The sequence below is a fragment of the Coenobita brevimanus genome, chromosome 103, assembly GCF_032717465.1.
Source record: "Coenobita brevimanus isolate Jiangsu-jjx chromosome 103, ASM3271746v2, whole genome shotgun sequence".
Lineage (NCBI taxonomy): Eukaryota > Metazoa > Arthropoda > Malacostraca > Decapoda > Coenobitidae > Coenobita > Coenobita brevimanus.
The window spans coordinates 20,617,913-20,645,481 of NC_137056.1; the positions used below are offsets into that span (position 1 = coordinate 20,617,913).

The following is a 27,569-nucleotide window of genomic DNA, read 5'->3' on the forward strand; positions in this document are numbered from 1 at the left end:
AAAGGCTATTTAAAATAATTGTGCAAAATAAGTAAATAAACTTGATGTATGTGCAAATGGGTGGATATAATAATGATGTCTCTCATAATCTGTTAGAAGGAAAATGAAACAAAATCCTACTCAGACTCCTAAAATATAGCTTTGTCAATGTTTACCGACATTGTTCAAGCCAGTCAACCAGGAAAGCCTTTATAAGTAGTACAGTGGCCTCCTTCCTCAATAACCTTTTTCAGTTTTCGCAGCACCGAGGAAACAATGTTGATGGTTTGCTGGTTTCGTCTAAACAGCACCCACTCGTCCTTGGTGTGCTCCTTGGGTGTGCTGGAGGAGGCGGGCCCGTGTCCTCTAGTCCTCTGGCTCCCAGGCTTGGACAATCTTGGCACACAAATTCTCGACGGTTTTGCACTAATGTTTGATCTGTCACATCAGTATATTTCTCTCACGAGCCAGCCCTTGATATCACCACCTATCTAATATTTATCTGACGCCGCTATACAAGGTGTAATGCAGCATTATCTACCGGATATTAACTCCTTTATATCATGCCCTGAATGAAAGAAAACAGATAAATAATGTGACCACCACTTTGCATATCATTCTTCCTCTACTACCTACCCTCCCTCCCTTCCCTCACACCACCCCTCGCACCATTACTCGTCCCCCAACCCACCTTCCCTTCTCTCTGTGGCCCCTCCTTCTCAGTCCCTCTTACTCCTGCGTGATTTGCCGCGCATAAAGGAGCCAGCCTGAGCCACGGGGTACCGGAGGATAGGTGACTATTTATGACCACAACTGTAGGTGGTAAATTATTAACCCATGGGGATGAAGTAAGGACCAGATGGAAATAATGTGTTGAAAGCCTGATGAATGGGCAAAGAGAGAGCAGAGCGGCTGTAAACATGATTGGTTTTGGGGGTGTGCAGAGAAGGAATGCAATGCCAGAGACATGACACTCGCACACGTGAAGAGTGCTGTGAAGCGGCTGAAAAATGGGAAAGCAGCTGGGGTTGATGAGGTGTATGCAGAGATGATTAAGTGTAGTGGAGAGAGTGGAATGAAGTGCTTGTTGGAGATATGTAAGAAGGCATGGATGAGTGAAACTGTGCCTGCAGAGTGGAAAAAGGCTGTGATTTTACCCCTGTACAAAAATAAAGGTGAGTAAAGTGAGTACAAGAATTATCGTGGCATAAGTTTGTTGAGTGTGGTAAGGAAGGTATATGGAAGAATTATTATAGAGAAAGTAAGAGAGATATCAGAAGTCCTAGTGAGTGATGAACAGGGTGGCTTTAGGAGTGGCAGAGGATGTGTGGATCAAATATTTGCAGTGAGAGATAGCAAAGAAGGCTTGTGAGAAGGACCATACGGTGTTTATGGCACTCATGAATCTGGAAAAAGCATACGACAAAGTTGACAGAGAAGATTGTAGAAAGTGTTGCGCATGTACGGTGTAGATGGCAAGCTGCTAGGTGCCGTCAAGAGCTTTTATGATGGTAGTGAAGCATGTGTAAGGGTTAATGCTCATCTAAGTGAATGGTTCATGATCGGTGTGGGCGTGCAACAAGGTTGTGTGATGTCCCTATGGTTGTATAATATATATATATAAGGATGGGGTGATGAGAGAAGTAAAAACACGAGTAATGGAGAGAAGGATGGCGTTGGTAATGAATGGTGATGGATGGAATATCTCAAATTTGCTGTATGCTGATGATGCTTTATTGTTTGCATGTACCAGACAAGAACTTGATAGGCCAGTGCAGAGTTTTGCTGATGTCTGTGAGCGTCGTGCCTTGAAAGTAAATGTAGAAAAGAGTAAAGTGATGGTTATTGAGAGAGAAGGTGACTCCCAGTGCGATGTAACGGTGAATGGAGAGAGACTGGAATTGGTGAGAGAGATCAAATACCTGGGTACAGTAATAGAAAAGAGAGGAAATTGTGCAAAAGTTGAAAGTAGGGTGACACATGGAAGAAAAGTAGCTGGTGCAATGAAGGCCTTCAAAAGAAAAAGAGACTTGAGTGTTGCAGCTGCATGAGGCTTACATGAAGGAGTGTTAGTGCCAACTTTAACATATGGATGTGAAACTATGGTGTGGCACGAAAATGAAAAGTCAAGAGTAAGGGCAGTGGAGATGGGACTGCTGAGGAATGTATGTGGAGTACAGGGGGTGGATAGGATACGAAATAACGTGATTCGTGAAAGATGTGGAGTAAGGAAGTCTGTGGACACAAGAATCGAAGAGAATGTACTGAGATGGTATGGTCATGTGGAGAGAATGGATAACAATAGAGTGCTGAAAAGGCATATCTGAGCGAATTTGAAGGAGGGAGGAGGCAAGGTAGGCCAAGTAGAAGGTGGAGAGATATGGTGGATGAGTGTGTGAGGAAGACAGGATTGGAAGTCGGTGAGGCTAGAGAACTGACATGAGATTGAGCTGGCTGGATGACTGTTGTGAGGAGAAGTGCATGACCAGGGATTTGGCACCCCTTTTTAACGTGGCAGCGTCCAGATTAACTCAGTCGGATAAGTTTCTGTGAAGCTGCAGAACGTGGTGAATGTTTTTGGCGTATCCGATAGAGCCAGGATTCCGGGGGCTTGAATGATGAGTGAATGGAAACGTGGCCCATTGGATTGGGCAAATTTGGGCTGTCTGGACATTGCTACTCCTCACCCTGCCCTAGGGTGGGAAAGGAGGTCCGGATGATGATGATGACGATGATGATTGTATATATATATATATATATATATATATATATATATATATATATATATATATATATATAATGCCACGCAGAGATGACTGAGGTTGGTCACTCTCATCTTAAATGTCAGGACCAACTGTCTAGCCCCGGGCTCCTACGCTCCTCATGGGGCAACGTAGGATTGGATGATGAATGAAAATGAAAAAAGGATATATATATATATATATATATATATATATATATATATATATATATATATATATATATATATATATATATATATATATATGTATGTATGTATGTATGTATGTATATATCAGTGGTTCTTACCCTTGTTGCTACCACGCTCCCTCTAGTAGTTGGTTCTTCCCTCCACGCCCCCCTCGCACCTTCAACCAAATAGATAAAATTAACTCCCAGATTGTAAGGAAAAGCTGAAAAAAAGGGTGTTTTTAGTCATTTCATTGAGCATGAATTCTGTGCAAACGAGAAAGTCAGCATATTTAATAAGGTTACTTTCTTACCAATTTAATGAGATCCTTAGCTGCGAGATCTTCAATGCATGGTCGAATACCAGAGAGCGCACAAAGTATGTCCCCTTCAACGTTCAGCCGGTTTCTGTACTTGGTCTTGACAGCAACGATCATGGAAAATGCAGCTTCACAAAGATACGTGGATCCAAATATGGTCAGAATCCGAGGAGCCTGATGTGAGATCAGAGGGTAAACAGGAAGGTACTTGACCCAGAACGTCTCTAGATCCAGTTCTTTGAAGTCTTCCTCAGCTGAGGAGTTGAACTTTAACTCAAGAAACTCCTCTTGCACTTCATCCGAAACATCAGCTACTTTACAGTGAAATGGGTTCCTGATGAATTTCCAGGCTTCACGCTTCTCATCTGTATCTGGGAAGTATCTGATGAATTCTATTTTCAAGTCCGTCAGATGAGAGATTATTTGTTTTATTTTTTTCTTAGAATCATGGTAACTGTGAATGAGAACAAAATCCAAGTTACTAAAACAGGCTGTATTTCCATCCTGCATTCGACACATCCAGAGGTCAAGTTTGGCCATGAAGGCTCGAATGGTATCGTGGTGCACGATGATGTTGATGTTTTTCCCTTGTAGTTTAAGTTTGATTGCATTCAGCACTTCGAAGATGTCCACCAGGTAAGCTACAGATAGCAGAAACCCTTCAGACTGGAACTTGTTATGGAGATCTGCCTTCTGCTACGAATCCAGAAACATTGCTACTTATTCTCGTGGTTCATAAAGCCGTCCAAGCATGGCTTATAGTTCCTTCATAATCATCTCGATATTAACCACGCTTTTACGAAGAGAATTACAGAAACGATTAGAGAAAATCTTACTTTTTCCCCCGGGCTTGCGCCCCCCCTGGAATTTACAAGGGGGGCGCGCCCCCCAGGTTAAGAACATCCAATATATAAATATATACATGTATATATATATATATATATATATATATATATATATATATATATATATATATATATATATGTGTGTGTGTGTGTGTGTGTATGTGTGTGTGTGTGTGTATGTGTGTGTGTATGTGTGTGAGTATGTGTGTGTGTGTGTGTGTGTGTGTGTGTGTGTGTGTGTGTGTGTGTGTGTAGTTTTACGCCATGTCCCCTTTCTTCGATAAGGGCTTATGCGTTGTCCCTGGGTAGATGACTTAGGTGTGGAACGTGTAGCACTTTATGATCTGATAGCCACACGTGTAGCACTTTATGACCTGATACCTACCAATGACACTTGGGTGGACTCGAACCCCTCAACCTTCTCCTCGAATTCGTTGACTGAGCCAATCTCTGCCACGTTTTGCCTGCAAACTTCTCTATCCCATCTCTCCACCTCCTGTCTGGCTTTTTTTTTGCTACGCTTACAGACACTTGGAGTCTAGTCAGCCTGTTGCTCCATCGGTTATCCCTTATTCTTGCTACATGACCTGCCCACCTCCGTCTCTGTTCCTGTATAACTTCTATAATGTCTTTGACTTTAGTCTGCCCACCCACAAGTAGATCTTTTCCTGTCTCTTAAAGATATTCCTAACATTTAAGAACGGATTAGTTGGCATTCCTTTGATTTTGTCAGGTTCCGGGTCTCACATTCTTTATAGACTTTTCTTTTCATACATATTGGCAAGCTACTTTTCATGGTTTTATTTACCAAAAGCTTTCCATCCGACTGTAATACGACCTTTTATTTAGCAATCATGACCTTTTGTTACTTTTAGTATTTGCCGCATTTAATTGTACTCCTTTACTACTTCAAGAATTTCTTCGATTAGTCTGATGACGGCCATTGGTGTACAGTATTCGGATTAAACAGTACTTTAGATTTACTCCGGTTCATCTCTACCCCTACTTTGAGACTTTCTCTATTTAGGTCATTTAACATTCCTGCAATGTCTGTTGTTTCCGAGATTAGGACACTGTCATCTGCAAATCTTAAATGGTTTAGGTTTATTCTAAAGATGTTTAGTCTTTTGTTACCCCAGTTTAGCTTTCCAAAAGTACTTCCACAGCACGCTGTAAATAGATCTGGTGAAATTGTATCTCCTTGATGCAAGCCCTTCTCAATCTTTTTTTATTCGAATCTGTATAATTCAACAGTAGCAATTCCCTTTGTATATTTGTTTTCAAGCAGTTTTACAATGTTCTCATTTACTCCTGGTTCTCGCAATGAATTTGTACTCACTATGTACTCCACAGAGTCGAAAGTCTTTTCGTGAACCAAACCTTAGCACAGTGGTTAAATATATTCTGTAGTTTTCTCCCTTTCCTTGGGGGAAGCAGCCTAGGTATATAGATAGATAGATAGTTTTCTCAATTAGCTGATTCATTGTGTGTAGGTGATCAGCAATTGAATACCCACTTCGGAATCCTGCTTGTTCACGAGGTTGGTCATCTTCTAAATTTGTTTTTCTTCTCTTCGTTTGGGGGTTAATGAACAGTTTGTAAACAGTTGGTAATAAGCTAATGGATCTTTTAGTGAAGAGTTTGTAAACAGTTGGTAATAAGCTAAAGGATCGACAGTTACTAAGATCTTCTGAGTTGCCTATCTTGTAATGCAAAGTAACTATAGCAGTAAACCATGTTAAGGGAATTTTCTTCAGCTTTACACACTGAGTAATTAAGTGGGCGAGTCTATTTCGTACTTCTTCTACATCCGAAAGTAAATCTGTAACTCTTTCATCTTCTCGTAGGGCCTTCTCTCTATTCATAGTTTTAAGAGAAATGTTTACTCTTTCTGGTGTTATCTCAGGTAGTTCACTTGTGTTAGCTGAAAAGTTAGCAATTGATACTATTGTCTTTGATGCATACAATTCTCCGCAAAAATCTTTAACTCCCTTCGCCATCCTATCCTTGCAGTTAACGATTTCACCTTTTTTGTATTTTAGTGATATAATTTGTTGTTTTCCTAATGCCATTTTACTTCGGACCTGTTTCTGACTTTTTCCTTTCGTGATGGTTTCTTTGATATGGTCCATGTTTCTCTTTCTTATTTCTCCTCTGTCCCTTGTTGACAAGCTTATTTAATTTTATTCGTTATATTTCATCCTTCTTTGTTTTTACTTTCATCTCTTCTTTTCATGAGCTCGAGGATCATTTCTGAAAACATGTTAGCTTTGATTGCATTAGCTTTCCCTGCTACTTCCGCTGATTCTCTGAGCACTTTTGTTAGTCTATCATTCAGGTTATCATTGTCAAAGTTAGCATAACTTAGAGCCTGAAATCTGTTCGTTATTTGTAACTGAAACGCTGCATTGTTTTCGCTCACTTTTATTGGGCATATCTTTTTATTTTTAATCATATTCTTTTTTTCACATCTGATATTGAATCTGGCTGTGCAACCCACAATTTTATGGTCACTACCTATACTCACGTTGTTGATGACCATGACATTTATGATCGTGTTACTCTTATCTTTTTTTTTTTTTTTAATGCGAGGAAGAAGGAACCAAAGGCCATGAGCCCGCAGTACAGTTCCCTCCAAGAGAAAAACAAAATACAATAGAGAGCCAAAATTAAGATCCGATCATTTTGAGATGCCTGGACACACTGCGTTTAAAAGACTGGAGATCATAGGCAGCAGGAAATACAGACAGAGGGAGACAGTTCCAGAGCTGACCTGTTGCATAAATGAAAGACTGGGAGTAACTGTTAACTCTTGCATTAGAGAGCTGGACAGAAAAGGGATGAGAGTTTGCTGCCAGACGGGTGCTACGCGCCCGTCGTAGAGGTGGAGGAATGCAAGCAGACAGTTCAGAGGAGCAGTGACCATAAAAGTAGCGATAGAAAAGAGATAAAGATGCAACAGTGCGGCGAAAAGACAGAGGCTGAAGGGAGTCAGTAAGAGGAGGAGAGTTAATGAGACGAAAAGTCTTTGATTCCACCCTATTGAGAAGAGCTGTATGTGGGGAGCCTCCCCACACATGAGAGTTGTACTCCACACAGGGGTGGATAAAACCCCCGTATAGAGTCAACAATTGTGCAGGGGTAAAGAAAGAGCGGAGTTGGCTTAGCACACCTAATCTCTTGGAAGCAGATTTTACAAGAGATGTAATATGATCTTTCCAAGATAAGTCCCGAGTAAATGAAACCCCAAGCATGTTCAAGGATGATGCAGGATTAAGCTGAATATTATTAAACATTAGTGGGTATACCTGTGGAAGATTTTGTCGGGTTGATAGGTGTAAGAACTGAGTCTTAGATGCATTAAAAACAACCATATTATTTTTACACCAGTCACAGATATGAGCCAAGTCAGGCATTAGGTGTGCCATAGCCTCATCCCTTGTTTGTTGAAGTAACTGTTGAGATGGGCGTTGCGGGAACCGAATGGAAAGGTGAAGGGTGGAGTCATCAGCGTATGAGTGGATAGGGTTAGATGTACAGCTTAGAAGATCATTGATGAATAAAAGGAAGAGAGTTGGTGATAGGACAGAGCCCTGAGGAACACCACTGTTGATAGATCTAGGAGAAGAACGATGGCCGTCCACAACAGCGGCTATAGAACGACCGAAAAGGAAGCTAGCGATGAAGGCACAGATAGAAGTATAGAAACCGTAGGAGGGCAGTTTGGAAATTAAAGATTTATGCCAGACTCGATCGAAAGCCTTTGAGATGTCAAGCGCAATAGCAAAACTTTCGCCAAAGTCCCGAAAGGAGGATGACCAGGAGTCCGAAAGGTTGTTGAGAAGATCGCCAGTGGAGCGTCCCTGATGGAACCCGTACTGACGATCGGAAAGAAGGTTGTGATAAGAAAGATGCCTTAAAATTTTTCTATTGAGAATTGGCCCGAAAACTTTTGAAATACAGGACGTTAAAGCAATTGGACGATAGTTGGAGGGTTGGGAGTGGTCACCCTTCTTTGGGACTGGCTAAATGAGAGCAAACTCCCAGCAAGAAGGAAAGGTACAAGTTGACAGACAAAGGCGAAAGAGTTTGCCTAGGCAGGGTGTAAGCACAGAAGAACAGTTCTTGAGAACAACAGGAGGGACCCCATCAGGACCATATGCCTTGTTAGTACTAAGGCCAGTGATGGCAGAAAATACATCAACTGAAGAAATTTTAATGTCAGCCATGAGGAAGTCAGAGGGGGGAAGTGATGGAGGAACAGCACCGGAATCGTCTAAGGTGGAATTGGAGGAGAAAGTCTGTGCGAAGAGATCTGCTTCATCAGTAGAAGGAATAGCTACAGAACCATCAGAGTAGAAAAGAGGAGGGAAGGATGATAAGGTAAAGTTGTTAGAAAGATTTTTGGCAAGGTGCCAGAAGGAGCCTGAAGAATTCGGGTTGGAGAGTTGTGAGCATTTAGTATGGATGAAATTATTTATAGTAGAGCGAAGAACAGACTTAGCACGATTCCGGGCAGAAACGTAAAGATGATGTGATTCAGGGGTGGGTTGGCTCCGGTACCTTTTGTAGGCCCTCTCCTTGTTGCGGACAGCATTAGAACATGCGTGATTAAACCAAGGCTTTCTTGCGTTAGTCAAAGGATATGAGAAAGGAATGTATGCTTCCATTCCCGAGAGAATAACCTCCGTAATGCACAAGGCACACTCAGATTGCTCCCGGCCATGGAAGCAATAATCATTCCAGGGAAAATCAAAGAAGTACTGCCCGAGGGCCTCCCAGTCCGCAGCTCCAAAATGCCACAGACGACGTTTCCCTGGAGGGTCCACAGGCCGTACCGGAGTGATAGGACAGGTTAAGGTACTAAGGTTGTGATCGGAGGAGCCCAACGGAGAGAAAAGATTAACAGAGTAAGCAGAAGGATTAGTTGTGAGGAAGAGGTCAAGTATGTTGGAGTTCTCTCCAAGGCGGTCAGGGATACGGGTAGGGTGCTGTACAAGCTGCTCTAGGTCATTAAGGATAGAAAAGATGTAGGCCTGTTCACCAGGTGGATCCGTGAAAGGAGAGGAGAGCCAAAGGTGGTGGTGAACATTGAAATTTCTTAGAATGGAGATTTCAGAGAAAGGAGAAATGGATAGAATGTGTTCCATCGTAGAAGTAAGATAGTCGAAGAATTTTTGATAGTAGAATTAGGGGATAATAAACGGCACAGATATATTTAGTCAGAGAATGACAGGAAAGCCGAAGCCAGAGTGTAGAGAATTCAGAAGAATCGAGTTCTGGAACACGAGAGCAAGATAAGTCGTTGCGTATATATACACAACAGCCACCTTTGGCTTTGAAATGAGTATAGAGAAAGTAGGAGGATACAGAAAAGGGTTTGCTGTCAGTTGCCTCAGACAGCTGAGTCTCCGTTAGAAAAAGGTGAGGTTTAGAGGAGGAGAGGTGGTGCTCAACAGAGCAAAAGTTAGAGGAAAGGCCGCGAATGTTGCAGAAATGAAGAAAAAGAGAGACAGACAGTGGTTCCAGGCACCTCGAGTCATCACCGGGAGAGAGGCGGATGGTGGGAGCATTTATGGTTCCCCCCCCTGGGGACTCTGAGGCTTGGTGAAGAGACGCCATTTTTGTTGAATTTTGAATAGGAAGTGTAGTGTGTACTGTGCATGTAGTTTGGTGTAGATAGTTAGAGAAATTTGTACTGGAGAGCATACTGGCCTACTCTCTGTGTAACTGAGACACTCAAAAAGTTCAGCAAAGGGGGATGGTCAGGAACTAGTCCTGAGGGCTGATGAAACGGGAGCTCCAGCACTCCTTGTCATCAGCTTTCCATTCACCTCTGGAGTACTGCCCTGCTCGACTGGTGCTACAGTCTACTCCTCGATAATGAAGTTGATTTCATTTGTTGTTTCTTCATTTGGGCTTCTCCAGGCTCATTTTCTCCATGTTCTTTTGGGAAAGAATGTGTTCATTATTCTCCTGTTATACATTTCAGCAATATTTGTCATTCCTTTCTCTCACTACAAATTTTCCCATATATTCTACTTCATTTTTTGATTTGCCAACTTTTGCATTGAAGTCTCCCATGATTATGGTATATCTGGTCTTGTCTTCTTCCATTATCTGGAAGATGTCATCATAAAATGTTTTTATTTCTTCATCTGAGCTTTGAGAAATCGATGCATATACCTCTATTAGTTTCTGAGTGTATCTTTTGCCTAGTCTAATTACAGTCCATGCTACTCTGTCAGAAACACTGTTGAATTTAACAATGTTCACTCCAAGTTTTCTGTTAATTAGAAATCCTACATCACTAACTCTTTCATTTTGCCTTCTTCTGTAGTAAACTAATTGTTGCTGTCTTGAGATGAATTAATTTTTCTCCTTTTCTGTGCATCTCACACAGACCTAAAATATCCCAAGTAATGTTTCCTAATTCAGCCATAAAGGTATCAAGTTTGTAATCTTCTGCGAGGCTTCTTACATTGTATGTGTAGATCTTCATGGAATTCATTTTGTTTAATATCCCAGAGTCTGATCTGCTGAGACAGTGCCTACTCACTCTCGGTGGCACACTGCCCGAAAGCACAGGAGGCAGTGCGGTTGCACCCTTAGTAGGCGATGATCCAACAAGATAGCCAGTGAAATATTTAACAGTAAAATTGATGTTCGACTGGGGGGATTGTGGCAACTAATCTCACTTCCATGTCACAAACTTTGTGGTGAGATGCAATTTTTGTGTCACCTTATTTAGTATATTCAGTGGAGCTCTATTAGTCCATAAGGGATCCCATGGTCCCCGCCTTCTTAGACGGCACCTCGCATATCCTCCACCAGGGAACGTGCCAGGTAGCTGTAGGATCCTGCCCCTGGATATATATATATATATATATATATATATATATATATATATATATATATATATATCATTATCATCATCATCATCAGCCATTACATGCCCACTGCTGTACAAAGGCCTCCCCCAACCTTCTCCACGAATGCCTTGACTGAGCCAATCTTTGCCACGTTTTCCCTGCAAATTTCTCTATCTCATCACCTCCTGTCTGGCCTTTTTCTGCTACGCTTACAATCTCTTGGTGTCCAGTCCGTCAACCTCTTGCTCCATCGATTATCCCATATTCTTGCTACATGGCTTGCCCACCTCCATTTCTGTTCTTTTACAGCTTCTATAATATCTTTGACTTTAGTCTGCTTTCTCACCCAAGTTGATCTTTTCCTGTCTCTTGAAGATATTCCCAACATTGATGTTTCCATTGCTCTCTGAGAACAAATTAATTTATTTTCCATCGATTTTGTCAGTTTCCAAGTCTCACAACCATACGTCCTAGCTGGAATTATTCATTCGTTACATACTTTTCGTTTCATACGAACTGGCAAGCTACTTTTCATAATGTCCCTAATGATTACCGAAAGCTTTCCATCCAATTGTAATGCGTCTTTTTTTTTCGCTATCATTATCTTTCGTTAATTTTAGTATTTGTCCCAGGTAATTATATTCCTCGACTTCTTCAAGAATTTCTCCACTTATTCTGATGACGCTGCTTGGGGTTTGAGGATTAAACATTAGTTTTACTCTGGTTCATCTTTAGCCCTACTTTGAGGCTTTCTCTGTTCAGGTCAGTTTTGCAATGACTCTGCTGTTTCTGAGATTAGGACAATGTCATCTGCTAATCTTAAATGGTTTAGCTTTTCTCCATCTATGTTCACTCCTTTGTTTTCCCAGTCTAGCTTTCTGAAAATATTTTCTAGGCATGCTGTAATTAACTTTTGTGCAATTGTATCTCCCTGATGCACGCCCCTCTCAATCTTAATTTTCTCTGAGTCCTTATGTAATTTAATTATAACAGTTCCCTCTTCATATATGTTTTAGAGCAGTTTTACAGTGTTCTCATTCACTCCTTGTTCTCGCAATTCATATATGTTTTCGAGCAGTTTTACAATGTTCTCATTCACTCCTTGTTCTCGCAATGAATTTATAATTGCTATGTGCTCCACTGAGTCGAAAGCCTTTTCGTAATCAACAAAACCTAAGCACAGTGGTTTATTATATTCCGTACTTTTCTCAATTAGTTGATTAATTGTGTGTAGATGATCAGTAGTCGAGTACCCGCTTCGGAATCCTGCCTGTTCACGAGGTTGGTTTTCCTCCAGATTTGTAGTTATTCTGTTTGTAAGGACTTTAGTGAAGAGTTTGTAAATGACTGATAGCAAACTAATGAGTCAATAGTTACCAAGGTCTTCTGAGTCACCTTGTTTGTAAAGTAAAATAACTATTGCATTACACAATGTTTTGGAAAATTTCTTCCTTTTTATAAATTGAGTCAATAGGTGAGCAAGTCTAGTTTGTACTTCTACTCCTGCATCCAACAGTAAACCTGCTACTATTCCATCTTCTCCCGGAGCTTTCCCTCTTTTCATATTTTTGAGAGAATTATTTACTTCATCTGGTGTTACCTCATGTATTTCACTTGTGAAGTTAGCTGTTGGTACTACTGTCTTTGATGCATACAGTTCTTTGTAAAATTCTTCAACTCTCTTCAACATCTTATCTCTGCATTTAATGATTTCACCGTTTTTGTCTTTCAGTGATGTAATTTGTTGCTCTCCAAGTGCCATTTTACTTCGGACCTGTTTCAAACTTTTTCCTTTTTTGATGGTTTCTTTTATTTGATCCATGTTTTTCTTTCTTTTTTCTTCTTTTTGTCTTTTGTTGATAAGCTTATTTAATTCCGCTCGTTCTATTTCGTCTTTCTTAGTTTTTACTTTCATTTCATTTCTTTTTTTCATAAGCTCAAGTGTCTTTTCCGATTACTTCTTGGCTTTGGTTGTATTAGGTTTTCCTACTGCCTCTGCTGATTCTTTTAGCACTTTTGTTAGTCTGTCATTCAGCTCATCAATGTCACATTCAGCATTACTGAGAGCCTGAAATCTGTTTCTTATTTCCAGCTGAAAGGCTGCTTTGTTTTCACTGACTTTGATTGGGCATATCGTTTTATCTTTAATCATCTTCTTTCTTTCACTTTTGAAGTTGAATCTGACTGTACAACCCACCATTCTATGGTCACTTCCGATATTTACTTTGTTGACAACTGTAACATTTGTGATCGTGTTATTCTTATTTGCTATAATGAAGTCGATTTCATTCTTTGTTTCTCCGTTTGGGCTTCTCCAGGTCCACTGTCTCCCTGTTCTTTTGTGAAAGAATGTGTTCATTATTCTTATGTTAAACATTTCTGCAAAGTTTACCAGCATTTCTCCTCTTTCGTTCCTTTCTCCCACTCCGATTTTTCCCACACATACTTCTCCATTTTTTGATTTTCCAACTTTTGCATTGAAGTCTCCCATGAGTATAGTATATGATGTCTTTTCCTTTTCCATAATCTGGGAGATGTCATCATAGAATGTTTCAATTTCTTCATCTGAGCTCTGAGAAGTTGGTGCATATACTTGTATTACTTTCAGGGTATATTTTTTGCACAGTCTGATTACAACCACTGCTGCTCTGTCAGATACACTGCTGAATTTAACAATGTTGTCTGCAAGATTTCTGTTAATTAGAAATCCTACACCACTAACTCTTTCATTTTCCTTTCCTCTGTAGTAAAATAGTGGCCACTGTCATCGAGCTGAATTACTTTTTCTTATTTTCTGTGGGTCTCACTCAAACCTACAATATCTCAACTAACGTTTTCCAGTTCAACCATAAAGTTATCCAGCTTGTAAACTTCAGCGAGGCTTCTTACATTGTATGCATAGATCTTCATGGATTTAAGAGTGTTTAATATCCCAGTCTCTAACTTGTCAACACAGTGCCTACTCACTTTTGGTGGCACACTGCCCGTAAGCACAGGAGGCAGTGTGGTTGGACCTTAAGTAGACGATGATCCAACAGGAACGCCCCTCAAATACTTTGCAATAGAACTCATGTTAGGTTGGGAGGATTGTGGCAAATAATCTCACCTCCCTGCTACATAGTTTCTGGTGAGATGTAATTTTTCTGCCACCTTATTCGTTATATTAGGTGGAGCCCTATATATCTATAGGGAGTCCCATGGTCCACACCGTCTAAGACGGTACCTTGCATATATACTAGGCCTTCCCCTATCCGCCACCAGGGGACGCGCCAGGTAGCAGTGGGATCCTGCCCCTGGATATATATATATATATATATATATATACCCCCTGGGGGTAGGGGGGGTTTTCAAGAATACTCCCCCAGTATCCCTGCTTGTCGTAAAAGGCGACTAAAAGGGTTGGCGGAGGGTTAGTGCCCCTCCCCGGAAAACAACTAACTAAAAAAACAAACAAGAAGCCTCGGACAAGGACTGCCCAAACGTTGACGACCAAGGACCGGACAAAGGATATTGCAATTGGAACTTGGAATGTAAGGGGAGCAAATGATGAGGTGAAAGAGAGAGAGATTGTCCAGGTGCTTGAGGATGCGAAAGTGGATGTATGTGGAGTACCTGAAACAAAATGGAGAGGAGAAAGTGTGAGAGAATGGGAGTATGGATGGGGTATATGTGCAGGAGTAGGTGAGAATGAGAGGGCAAAGGAAGGAGTATGTATAGTTGTGAGTAAAAGATGGAAGAGGAGCATAAGACAGTATGGATCAGTTGGATCAAGGATTGTGTGGGTAAAGTTGAAAGTTGGAATACAAATGTGGGCGATTGTGTGTGTGTATGCGCCAACGCAAGATCGTGCTAGAAGAGTGAGAGAAGAGTTCTGGACAAATGTAGAAGTGTGCATGGAAAAGTTTGGAAGGAATGAGAGAGTGTTTTTGATTGGTGATATGAATGGTAAAGTTGGGAATGTGAAGGTGGATGGAATAGTTGGTGAGTGGGGTGTGCCTGCTGAGGTAGATGAGAATGGGAGTGCGTTAGTGGACATTTGTGCTGGGAGGGGGTTGGTGATAGCCAATACCCTCTTCAGGCATAAAATGATCCACAGCTATACATGGCGAGTGATGAGAAGGGTGGGTGGTGAACTGAGTGAAAGGAAGGCAATGATTGATTATGTGTGTGTGGATGAAAGGATGCGAAGATGTATATTGGATGCAAGAGTTTATAGAGGTTGGGGGAGTGGACTTTCTGACCACTACTTGGTGGTGGCCAGAGTTAAAGTTCAAGTAAGATGGAGGAATAGAAGAAGGGAAAGACGAGAGGAAGGAGTAGTTGCAAGGAGAGTGGAAAGGTTACAAGAGGATGAGAAAAAGGCAGAGTATAAGAGAGAAGTGGAGGAACGATTGGGCAAATATGAGTTGAAGCAGATGGGGGACGTGGAAGATGTGTGTAGAATATTTACAGAAGAAATATGTGCAGCATGTGATGTGGTGTGTGGAAGGAAGAGAAGACGGAGGGGGGTGCAAGGAACAGCGTGGTGGACTGAAGAGGTGAAACGGGCTGTGGCACAAAAGAAGAAAGCATACAATGAATGGATGAGAAATAGGGACGTGGAAGAAGTTGAGAGGTGGAAGAGAGAGTTATATGTAGAAAGGAAGAGAGAGGTGAAAAGATTAGTAAGAGAGAGTAAGAAGAGAGTGAATGAGGAATTTGGAAGGAATTTGAGTGTAAAGTGGAGGGACTGTAAGAAAATGTTCTGGAAAGAGGTGAAAAGAGTAAGACAGGGTGGAAGTGAAGTTAGCAGGGGAGTGAAAGATAAAAATGGTAGATTACTAGTGGAGAAGGGAGAAAAAGTGAGCAGATGGAGAGAACGCTTTAAGGAATTGTTGAACGTGGAGGATGGAAGTAATGCAAGTATAAGTGGCTGGGGAATGGCTGGGAGAAGGAGGGAGGTGAGAAGACAGGAAGAAATCAGTAGGATAGAAGTTGTGGAAGCAATGAAGAAAGTTAAATCAGGGAAAGCCCCAGGAATTGATGGAGTGTGTGGTGAAATGTTGAAGCATGGGGGAGAGATAGTAGTAGAATGGATGTGGAAGATGTGCAGATTGGCCTGGGAGGAAGGTAGAGTCCCGGAGGATTGGAAGTCAGGTATAATTATTCCCTTGTACAAAGGAAAAGGGGAAAAAGAAGTGTGTGGTAATCATAGGGGCATTTGTCTTCTTAGTATAATAGGAAAAGTGTATGGTAGGATACTTATTGACAGAGTTAGAGAAAGAACAGAGAAATTAGTTGGAGAAGAACAGGGAGGCTTTAGGAAGGGAAGAGGTTGTGTAGATCAGATATTCATTCTCAGATCTTTAGTGGAAAAGTTTCTAGAGAAGGGAAAGAAGTTGTATGCGGCTTTCATGGATTTGGAGAAAGCATATGACAGGGTGGATAGACTAGGATTGTGGAAAGTGTTAAGAATATATGGAATAGATGGGAAGTTGTTGAATGCTGTGAAGAGTATGTACGATGGTGCGAAGGCTGCAGTGCGTGTGGATGGTGAACTAAGTGAATTTTTCTCTTTGAAAGTTGGGTTGAAACAGGGATGTGTCATGTCTCCATGGTTGTTCAATCTGTACATGGATGGGGTAATAAAAGAGGTACAAGGTAGGGTAGTGGATGTTGGAGTGGCCCTGGTGAGAGAGGATAGTGTTTGGAAACTCCCTGTACTGTTGTTTGCAGATGATACCGTGTTGTTGAGTGAAGACGAAGGAGAGCTGCAAGGCTTGGTGGATGAGTTTGAGAGAGTGTGTAGGAAACGGAATCTAAAGGTGAATGTAGGGAAGAGTAAAGTGATGATCTTTGAGAGAGGTGAAGTCAGTGAATGTACAGCGAGGTTGGATGGTGAGGAATTGGAAAATGTGAGTACGTTTACGTACTTGGGTAGTGTGATGAGTAAGGATGGAGGTTTGTAGGGTGAAGTGCTTGAAAGGGTACAGCAGGGAAGAAAGGTTGCTGGTTCTTTGAAAGCAGTGATAAGAAACAGGGAAGTGAGCATGGAAGTGAAAAAGTTACTACATGACAGTATTGTGATACCAACTCTAACGTACGGAAGTGAAGCGTGGACGTTGTTGGAAGGACACAAGTCAAGAGTGAGAGCCGTGGAAATGAGTTATCTAAGAGGAGCCTGTGGAGTCACATGGAGAGACAGGCTGACGAATGAGGATATAAAGGAGCGTTGTGGTGTTGATGTGGATGTGATAGGAAGCGTTATGAGGAACACACTGAGGTGGTTTGGCCATGTGGAGAGGATGGAGGGTGAAAGACTGACGAAGAGAGTGTATGTGAGTGAGGTGGAGGGGGAAAGAGGGAGGGGGAGGCCGAGGATGAGATGGAGAGATGGGGTGGAGAGGTATATGAGAGAGGGGTGTGTGAGTTGGGAGCAGGGCAGTGAAATGGCGGGGGACAGGGCGACTTGGAGGCGATTTGTTTGTGGCCACCCCAAACGGGATTGAGGCGTCTGGCAATAGATAGATAGATAGGTTTATATCCACAGGATGGCTGGGGTTTATTGCTCACTCAGGGATGAGTGAGGCCAGTCACTCTCATCTTAAACGTCAGGACCAACTTGCCTAGCCCCGGGCTCCTTCGCTCCTCATGGGGCAACATAGGATTGGATGATGGATGGATGGATGGACCACCAGTTTATTAAACTGAATGCTGGGGACACACCTAGTGGAGTTAGCACCAACAATAACCACGTATCCCCTCTTTACCACATCGTCTTTTTTATTCCGTCTTGTTGCGGCAAATGATTTTAATCAGCTTCTAATATACTCACCGTACTAAAGGTGTACCATACAGTATTCAATAACCTTTCTGTTACGACGACGACTTTGTGATTTTCGTCTTCTACCGCTGTATAGCCTTACTCAACTCAGAGGAGAAATCTTATAGTTAAGGAATTAGAAACAATCTACGTTTACAATACACCTTCCAGCACGGTAACGCCTTCGTCAACTAAATCTTACCAACCGCAAATGATACTTTTCAGCCTAATGAAAGATTAAGAGGTTAATGATCACACAGGGAGTGAATAATGAATTTAAAAATGAATCAGGCAAATAACACATGTGAAACATATATGCATGGCCTGTGTCATCTTTCCTTGAATTGTAATAATATTGTAACTTTTCTTTATTTAACTCTTGCTACCGATAGATGAATTTAACAGTGTCACGGGGTTTTTATATGTGTACAATATTAAAGAATATTATTCAATAATACTGAGAACAGGACAATGAATTGTCTTGTGAAAATCAAGCAATGATTATTTTATTCTGGCTTACTTCGCCGATTCTCTAAGGACGAGAATTTATAAACTTTCTCAACAGTACACAGCAGAGACTAATTATTCACACGTGCTGTTTATTAGTACTGTTGGCCTCTGGAGAAAGTGACTCTACCCCTGACAATCAATAACTTAGGCTATTAATGATAAACAGGTTCTTGCTGGTACAATTAACTCCTAGATGGCACAACAGATTTAAGTTAATAAAAAGGACTGGCCTAAGTACCAGTTGTGAATAAGGCAAAGCGTTTATGCAAACTAGGAGCTATAAGTGAACTAAGCTTATGGAGAAATAAAACACGAGTTTACATTACATTAAGCTCAAGAAAAAGAACTGTTAAATTTATTGATTACAAAGAAATAAATTTACGTTACATGTTTCAAAATGAATCCAAAATAAGGAGATCGCACTCACTCGCTCACTCAAAAGCTAACTCTTAAACCTAGGAAAAAACGAAAAGAAATACTGGTCAGAAAAGTGGACAAAGCGGATGACTGGGCATCGTTGCTGAGGAAGGAGGCTGCACACGCTGAGCCTCTCGCCAATCACGCTAGGTGAGAATTCAATGGTGGCAGCAGGAACTAGGCGTCGTTGCTGAGGAAGGACGCTGCCAGACACACTACCTGCTTCTACGGCGCTCAAATCTTGACTCATTCAAATTGTGGGAGAGAGGTGAGTGTCGAGGCTCACTTGCTAACGGCTAGAATGAGCGAAACACGCCCACAACAAATCACTCAGGCAGAGGTGCTACTGCCACGCACAAAGACGATCACTTATGAAATAGTAAAAAATGTCCTGAAAAACCCTCCCGATCGGGTGAATATGTGGCGGTTGACTGAGTGATAAATACTGGGATTCCACTAGAATTCGCGGTTTCCCACTGTCACGAATCAAATTCGCGACATTTCCCTTTTGTGAGAAGCCACGAACTATTAGTGGAAAACTCACTGTTTATCGTTCAGTTAACCGCTCATTCGGACGGAAGCTTTGTCAAATCAATTTTTCATTGTCATACGTGATCGTCTTCGTGTGAGACATTAGCGCTTCCACTGAGCGATTGTTTTGGGCGCGTTTCGCTCACTTGACCGTTAAAAAAATGCAGCCTAGTGCTCCCCTTTTCTTTCCCACGACTTACTCAGTCAAGTGTTTGCTGTGACGGAGACAGGACCTGTGCAGCAGTGTGAGAGGTCAGCTAGTACCCAAACTCCACTTTACAGTTTCTCCAAACGCCCACCTTTAGTTCTCCAGCTTTGGGTGATACACCACATTCATTGATTAGTATTTCCTTTTTGTATTTTCCTAGTTTTAAGAGCTTAGTTAAGGTGTTTTTCCTAGGCGTAAGAATTTAGCTCGAGTGAGTGAGTGAGTACGATCTCTTTATTTGAATTCATTTGAAGTGTAACATTAAATTTATTTTTGTAATCAATAAATTTAACAGTTCTTTTTCTTGAGCTTAATGTAATGTAAACTCTTGTTTCATTTCTCCACAATTAAGCTTATTTTCCATATAGCTCCTAGCTTGCATAAACGTTTTGCTTTCATAACTGGTACTTAGGCCAGTCTTGTGTATTAACTTAAAATCCGTTGTGCCTCCTAGGAGTTAAGCATCAGCAAGAACCTGATATTATTAGTATTAGTTATTTATTGTCAGGGGTGAAGTAACTTTCTCCAGAGGCTAACAGTACTAAAACAAAAAAAACAGCAATTGAGTAATTTGTCTCTGCTGTGTACTGTTGAGAAAGTTTATAAATTCTCGTTCTGAGAGAATCGTGTGAAGCAAGTCAGCGTAAAGTAATCGTTGCTTGACGTAGCAAGACAATCATTGTCTCTGCTCTGTAATATTATTGAATATTATTATCAATTAAATAATATTTAGCATTTATTTTAAAAACCCCGTGACAATTGGCGACCTCATTCCAGGATATTAACTCCTAGCTCTAAAGCTATTCACGAGATAGAGCTCACTCGTTCATATTTAGGTATTTATAATTAAAGTTTATAGGCACAAGTCTACTGGTGTTTACCGTTAATTTAGCAAGTGAATTTTGCTTTATTAATCAATAGAGTACTTAACTCAAGTTTATTCTTGGTAACGCTGGACGATTTTATTCACTCCTGGGTAGCCGCCGTACCCATTGCATTAATTATTGAGACTTCCCAGTCATTTACCTTTTTTGTTTTATTCTTTTCCAGTTAACTAGATAAGACTGGTCACCACTAGCTTGTGTCTGTACTCTTTACTTGTGTCATTAGCATTCGTTTGCGAAGCAGTCAGTACTCAGTTTCAGTTTACTTAGTAAGCTAGCATCATGGCAGCCAGTGCTTATGTACAGGAAGCCAAAGATATGGGTCTCACAGACCCAGAGAAAATACAGAGTTACGTTCTCTCACGGTTTAATTACGAGCAAGAACGTGAGAAAGATGCTCGTGAAGAGCGTAGAATCCAACGCGAACACGAACGAGAACAGCGTGAGGAACGCGAAAAGGAGCGCGAACACGAGCGAAAACAGTGAGAACTCGACTTAGAACATGAGCGAGAACAGCGTGAGGAACGAGAGAGAGAACGTCAATACGAGTTACAACAACACGAGAGAGAACGAGAGCACGAACGTGCCGAGCGAGAAGCACGTGAAAAACACGAATATGAAATGCTGAAGCTCAAGCGAGATTCCTTGGCTTCAGACACGTCTGGTGCAGTTGGTCCAAGCTCCACGAGCGTTCCCCCTGCACATGTCCTGGCGAACCCACGCATCGAGCTTCCTTCATACAAGGAAAGCGAGCGAATCATGCCGTACATAGCTCGTTTTGAGGACATGGCAGACATGTACCAACTGGATGAGGCAGCTAAGCGGCTTCAGTTTCTTAGCCTATTTGAGGGCCCTGCCCTCGATATTCTCCACAGAATTCGTGGAGACAATCTCACATATGAGATGATGAAAGCTGCACTCATTAAGGCGTATGGTCTCACAGTAGACGACGCCAAAGTTCAGTTCATGCAAGCTCGTCTCCAAGACAAGGAGACAGCTGTTCAGTTCCTTGATCGTCTCACAGCTTACTTAAATGAGTGGATGGAGAAAGATGAAACTCCTTCCACGCGTGAGGGGATAATTGACCTTATGCTGCGTACACAGCTACAGAGGTCGTGGCCTGCTGAGCTCATAGCACAGCTTAAGATCTGCCAGGTGAAAGATGCCAGCCAAATGGCAGAAAAGGCTGACGCATTCTTTACTGCATACGGGTATCAAACTCGTAAGCAAAACACCTGGAGCAGAAAAGATACTGCCAAATCTGGGAAGCCGTCTCAGACCGAACCCCAGACACCAAGGCCATTCTCAGAATAATGGCCAAGGTCCAAAACCGCAGTGGAAGGACCAGGGGCAAAACACTCAGAAACCTGAGTGGAAAAGGTACAACAAGTACCCTAACCAGCAGCAGTATCAGCCACGCAACCGACCGTCGGGACAAACTTTTTCACCACCAGCTCAAAAGAGGCAGGAAGCGAATGCAGCCTTCATTCCTCAGCAGCAGCATGGTGGTCACGTCCCTACCAGTATGGGTACTTCCCCACAGTTCACTAGTCCCACAGTGACAGTGAACCCCCCTCCACAGATGGCCAATGTTCCATCTTCCCAATATAATTCACAAGGTACAATGTTTGCCACATCAATTCAGCAGCCTCATGAGTGGCTAGCTGCTTCCTCCACAGGCTCTCCCACAGGTGACAGTACCTTCCTTGTTCAGCCAGGGTTTGTGGGAGGCATTCCTGTGAAGGTCCTGAGAGACAATGGTTCCTCAGGTTGCTCTGTCAAGCAGAGTTTAGTTCGGCCTGAACAGTATACAGGTCGGCAGATCCATGCAAACCTTATTGATGGATCAATGAGATTGTTCCCTGAGGCATGTATCCAGGTGGCATCTCCATTTTATACTGGTATGACACTTGCAGTTGTCATGCCAGAACCTTTATTTGACCTCATCATTGGCAATATTCACATAGTCAAGGATAGTTGCTCCGACGTTGACACTACTCAGGCTTCGGCTGCTGCGGTAACACGAGCCATGACTGAGGCTCCAGACTGTGTCACCCAAGTGATCATTGAATCGCCACAAGATCTGATGTGTAGTCAACTTGTTGTGCAAGAACAACATTCTGACCCGACACTTGCTGCCGTGCGGAGCAAACAAAAGGGTCGAGTGATTAAGTATTCACGGGGAGGTCGAGTCAAGTTCCTTCGCAAACAAGGATGGCTCTACCGTGAGTCACGAATACCCGAGGGCGAGGTTCGAATGCAGTTTGTCGTTCCCGCCAAGTACCGCCTAACTGTGTTATAATGGGGTCATTGTTCAGCCTCAGGAGGTCACATGGGCAAAAGGAAGACCCAGGGCCGTATCCGAGCTGACTTTTTCTGGCCAGGGATGGGACGAGACATAGATAGTTTTGTCCGTTCCTCCAGTGTGTGCCAAAGTATCACCACTAATCAGGGACATGCCCTTCCTGTGCCATTTGTAACCACACCCGTAATCTCTGAGACAGCTGAGAGACAGGGTAGTGGTGAAGTGGGTGCAGACCTGACGTCTCGCCCATTGGCCCCACAGGACACATTATGTCTAGGGCATGTACATACATATTATGTACCGTAAGTTAAGGGGGAAGTTCGAGAGAGAACTCCGCAGAGGCGACTCGAGGCTATGCAAGACCCGAGTTTGCACAAGGATTCTCAGCTCCCCAATACTAATATAAGTACTGTAGGTTAAGGGGGAAATTCGAGAGAGAACTCCGCAGAGGCGACTCGAGGCTATGGAAGACCAGAGTTTGCACAAGGATTCTCAGCTCCCCGATACTAATATAAGTACTGTAGGTTAAGGGGGAAGTGAGAACTCCGCAGAGGCGACTCGAGGCTATGGAAGACCCGAGTTTGCACAAGGATTCTCAGCTCCCCTATATTAATATAAGTACTGTAGGTTAAGGCACAGGTTGAGGACTCGTGTGCAGTTCGAGGCTATGGAAGACCCGAGTTTGCACAGGGATTCTCAACTTGCCGACACTAATCGTGTGCTATAATTAATGGCGACCTCGAATGTACGAAGCTTAGGCTGTCACTTGTATTTTTCAGCCAAAGCGTACTTTTCGTAGCATTGACTGATTGCTAGGCAGAGAGAGTAATTGTAACTTAATAAGAATTTTGTCTCACTGACACTTTTGATGCTCCATCTTAATTGGTTTTGCAGGTACAGCAATGGGTGTAGCAGTTTTGCTGTGCGGGCCAGCTGATCGTCTGCCGCATGCTGTCGCCTCTTCTCCTCTGCCTTCGTCGTTGTCATATTATTATTTACTGTCATTTTACACGTAGGTACAGTTACACTACAACTGTCACACCTACACCGTGTATTACATACACCACACTACACAACAATTAGTTGTCAGTGTAAATGTAGCGAATTTTCGCTCAGTTTGACCTGAGTACAGGAATTTCACCGTCGTCATGGAGTTTTTCCCTCAAGCTTGCTTCTATTAACTTAAATCCGAGTTTTTTTTCGCTCACTGGCGACTGTGACTTTCTCCTGTAGCAGGATAGCACACACACCACAGTGTGAATCTTGTGTGACTGAGTTAGGATGTGTACATATATATATATTCCACAAATTTTTTCCCATAAGGAAAAAATTTAATTTTGTAGGGGCGTAATGTCACGAATCTAATTCGTGACATTTCCCTTTTGTGAGAAGCCACGAACTATTAGTGGAAAACTCACTGTTTATCGTTCAGTTAACCGCTCATTCGGACGGAAGCTTTGTCAAATCAATTTTTCATTGTCATACGTGATCGTCTTTGTGTGAGACATTAGCGCTTCCACTGAGCGATTTGTTTTGGGTGCGTTTCGCTCACTCGACCGTTAAAAAAATGCGGCCTAGTGCTCCCCTTTTCTTTCCCACGACTTACTCAGTCAAGTGTTTGCTGTGACGGAGACAGGACCTGTGCAGCAGTGTGAGAGGTCAGCTAGTACCCAAACTCCACTTTACAGTTTCTCCAAACTCCCACCTTTAGTTCTCCAGCTTTGGGTGATACACCGCATTCATTGATTATTATTTCCTTTTTGTATTTTCCTAGTTTTAAGAGCTTAGTTAAGGTGTTTTTCCTAGGCGTAAGAATTTAGCTCGAGTGAGTGAGTGAGTACGATCTCTTTTTTTGAATTCATTTGAAGTGTAACGTTAAATTTATTTTTGTAATCAATAAAATTAACAGTTCTTTTTCTTGAGCTTAATGTAATGTAAACTCTTGATTCATTTCTCCACAATTAAGCTTATTTTCCATATAGCTCCTAGCTTGCATAAACGTTTTGCTTTCATAACTGGTACTTAGGCCAGTCTTGTGTATTAACTTAAAATCCGTTGTGCCTCCTAGGAGTTAAGCATCAGCAAGAACCTGATATTATTAGTATTATTTATTTATTGTCAGGGGTGAAGTAACTTTCTCCAGAGGCTAACAGTACTAAAAAAAAAAACAGCAATTGAGTAATTTGTCTCTGCTGTGTACTGTTGAGATAGTTTATAAAATCTCGTTCTGAGAGAATCGTGAGAAGCAAGTCAGCGTAAAGTAATCGTTGCTTGATGTAGCAAGACAATCATTGTCTCTGCTCTGCAATATTATTGAATATTATTATCAATTAAATAATATTTAGCATTTATTTTAAAAAACCCGTGATATTTTAAAAACCCCGTGACACCCACCAAAGTTTAAGTCACGAGTTTATTCAAATACTTAATCGCGCCAACTCGTGACAAACAAGCTTAGTAGCGAAGGGTTAGAGAAGGATACAAGTACTGTGCAAAACACTCATTTCCAGTGGTGGGCAGCGCAAACGAAGAAGGACCTTGTGCAAGTGCAAAGCGCAATCCACAGTTCACTACCTTGCGCAAGCGCAAATGCGCAATCTGACAAATATTTAGCTTGCGCAATGTCGCAAAGCGCAAGCGCAAACCATTTGCATATACTTTTAGGAATTACTGAACAATATTGAGATATTTAAATAAAACAGCATACCTACTTACTTTTATTTTTTATTATTATATTCTATTATTTGTACTTTGCCAAGTGCGCAATCTAATAATTAGCTTGTGCAATGTCGCAAAGCGCTAGCGCAAATCATTTGCATATGTTTGTGGGAATTACTGTAAAATATATATTGGTATAATTAAATAACTTACTAAAGTAGCAACCTGCCCACCACCCGTGGTGACTGAGGCACAGTAGGTCATTCTCCGGGAAAAACAGCCTACATTTACCAAGGTATTGGCAAAGATCACGTGATTACTGTATCATCAACTCTCTCTCTCTCTCTCTCCGACAAAGGAGGGAGGGAATGGAGAATAAGAGAGAGAGGAGGGACGAAGTTTTTGCCTTATCTCCTCACTCAAAGGGACGCTCCTTTGCCATTCCCGCGTATTTATTTTCTCTTTCTCTCTCTCTCTCTCCCTCTCTCTCTCTCTCTCTCTCTCTCTCTCTCTCTCTCTCTCTCTCAGAATAATGCTCTTTATCTCTCTCTCTCTCTCTCTCTCTCTCTCAGAATAATGCTCTTTATCTCTCTCTCTCTTGTCTTGTCAAGGCAATTTTTTAATAATTCAATATAGATATGCAATAGCATATGTAATTCGTTACAAAAAATAAAAAATCATGAAACGTATTTATTCTCTCTCTCTCTCTCTCTCTCTCTCTCTCTCTCTCTCTCTCTCTCTCTCTCTCTCTCTCTCTCTCAGAATAATGCTCTTTATCTCTCTCTCTCTCTTGTCAAGACAATTTATATAATAATTCAATATAGATATACAATAGCATATGTAATTCGTTACAAAAAATAAAAAATCATGAAAACAGAGTATTTAAATCAAATATCTATAGCCTAATAAATTATTAGGCTGGGGATATTTGATTTAAATAATATGTTTTAATGGTTTTTGTAAGGAATTGCATATGCTAATCTTAATAAATAATGTATATTTATTATCATTTACTAATAATAATAATTTACAAATATGGTGAGGAATTGGAAAATGTGAGTACGTTTAAGTACTTGGGTAGTGTGATGAGTAAGGATGGAGGTTTGGAGGGTGAAGTGCTTGAAAGGGTACAGCAGGGAAGAAAGGTTGCTGGTTCTTTGAAAGCAGTGATAAGAAAAAGGGAAGTGAGCATGGAAGTGAAAAAGTTACTACATGACAGTATTGTGATACCAACTCTAACGCACGGAAGTGAAGCTTGGACATTGTTGGAAGGACACAAGTCAAGAGTGAGAGCAGTGGAAATGAGTTATTTAAGAGGAGCCTGTGGAGTCACATGGAGAGACAGGCTGACGAATGAGGATATAAAGGAGCGTTGTGGTGTGGATGTGGATGTGATAGGAAGCGTTATGAGGAACACACTGAGGTGGTTTGGCCATGTGGAGAGGATGGAGGGTGAAAGACTGACGAAGAGAGTGTATATGAGTGAGGTGGAGGGGGGAAGAGGGAGGGGGAGGCCGAGGATGAGATGGAGGGATGGGGTGGAGAGGTATATGAGAGAGGGGTGTGTGAGTTGGGAGCAGGGCAGTGAAATGGCGGGAGCCAGGGCGACTTGGAGGCCATTTGTTTGTGGCCACCCCAAACGGGATTGAGGCATCTGGCAATAGATAGATAGATAGATAGACAAATATTAAAAACACATTATCTCTGTTGAAGCATATTAATGCTACTACCCCCTTCCCTCCCGCCTCCCCCCACCAACCCACCCTCGCGACCCGCCCCAGCCTCCCCCATCCCTTGTCCAGCGATGCGGGAAGCTCCCATCACGTGTCCCCTAGAAGACCACGTGTCCCTTGGATTGCGCAGTTCGTAATCCACAGGGCTGGTGCGCAAGGCAGGTGAGCAAGCGCAAATTTAGTTGTGCAAGCGCAACTAAGTTTGCGCTTGCGCACCTGCCTTTTCATGTGCGCAAGCGCAAAATTGCGCATGGTCTCGTGCGGTGCGCAATGCGCAAATGATATCACCCGAGCGCAAGGGTGCGCAATTGCGCTTTGCGCAAGTGTTTGCGCACCTGCCCAGCACTGCTCATTTCAAATGATCTTTCCTCAGCTGAACAGAATCGTCTGGTTGTAGTAAGAATAGAATGAACTTGACACTCAGGTTGAAGGAGATAATAATTATGTTCACCATGTACTTCTTCAGTACTGTGACAACTTACATTATATTCATGTTGTTGCAGCCACACGATTTTTATAAAGCTTGGGAGAGACCTCTGTTAGTGACTGTGACAAGTGAAAACTGGGTGCAGTGAGA

General features: G+C 42.0%; 1 protein-coding gene across 1 annotated transcript in view; it reads right to left on the reverse strand.

Annotated features, from left to right (window-relative positions):
• The window catches only part of LOC145415641 (zinc finger BED domain-containing protein 5-like), a 77,437-nt gene that overhangs the window by 12,652 nt on the left and 37,216 nt on the right, over positions 1-27,569 (reverse strand). The window contains exon 2 of the mRNA XM_080284862.1: positions 3,222-3,923. Coding sequence (XP_080140988.1) covers positions 3,222-3,923 — 702 coding nt within the window. The remainder of the gene's footprint in view (positions 1-3,221; positions 3,924-27,569) is intronic.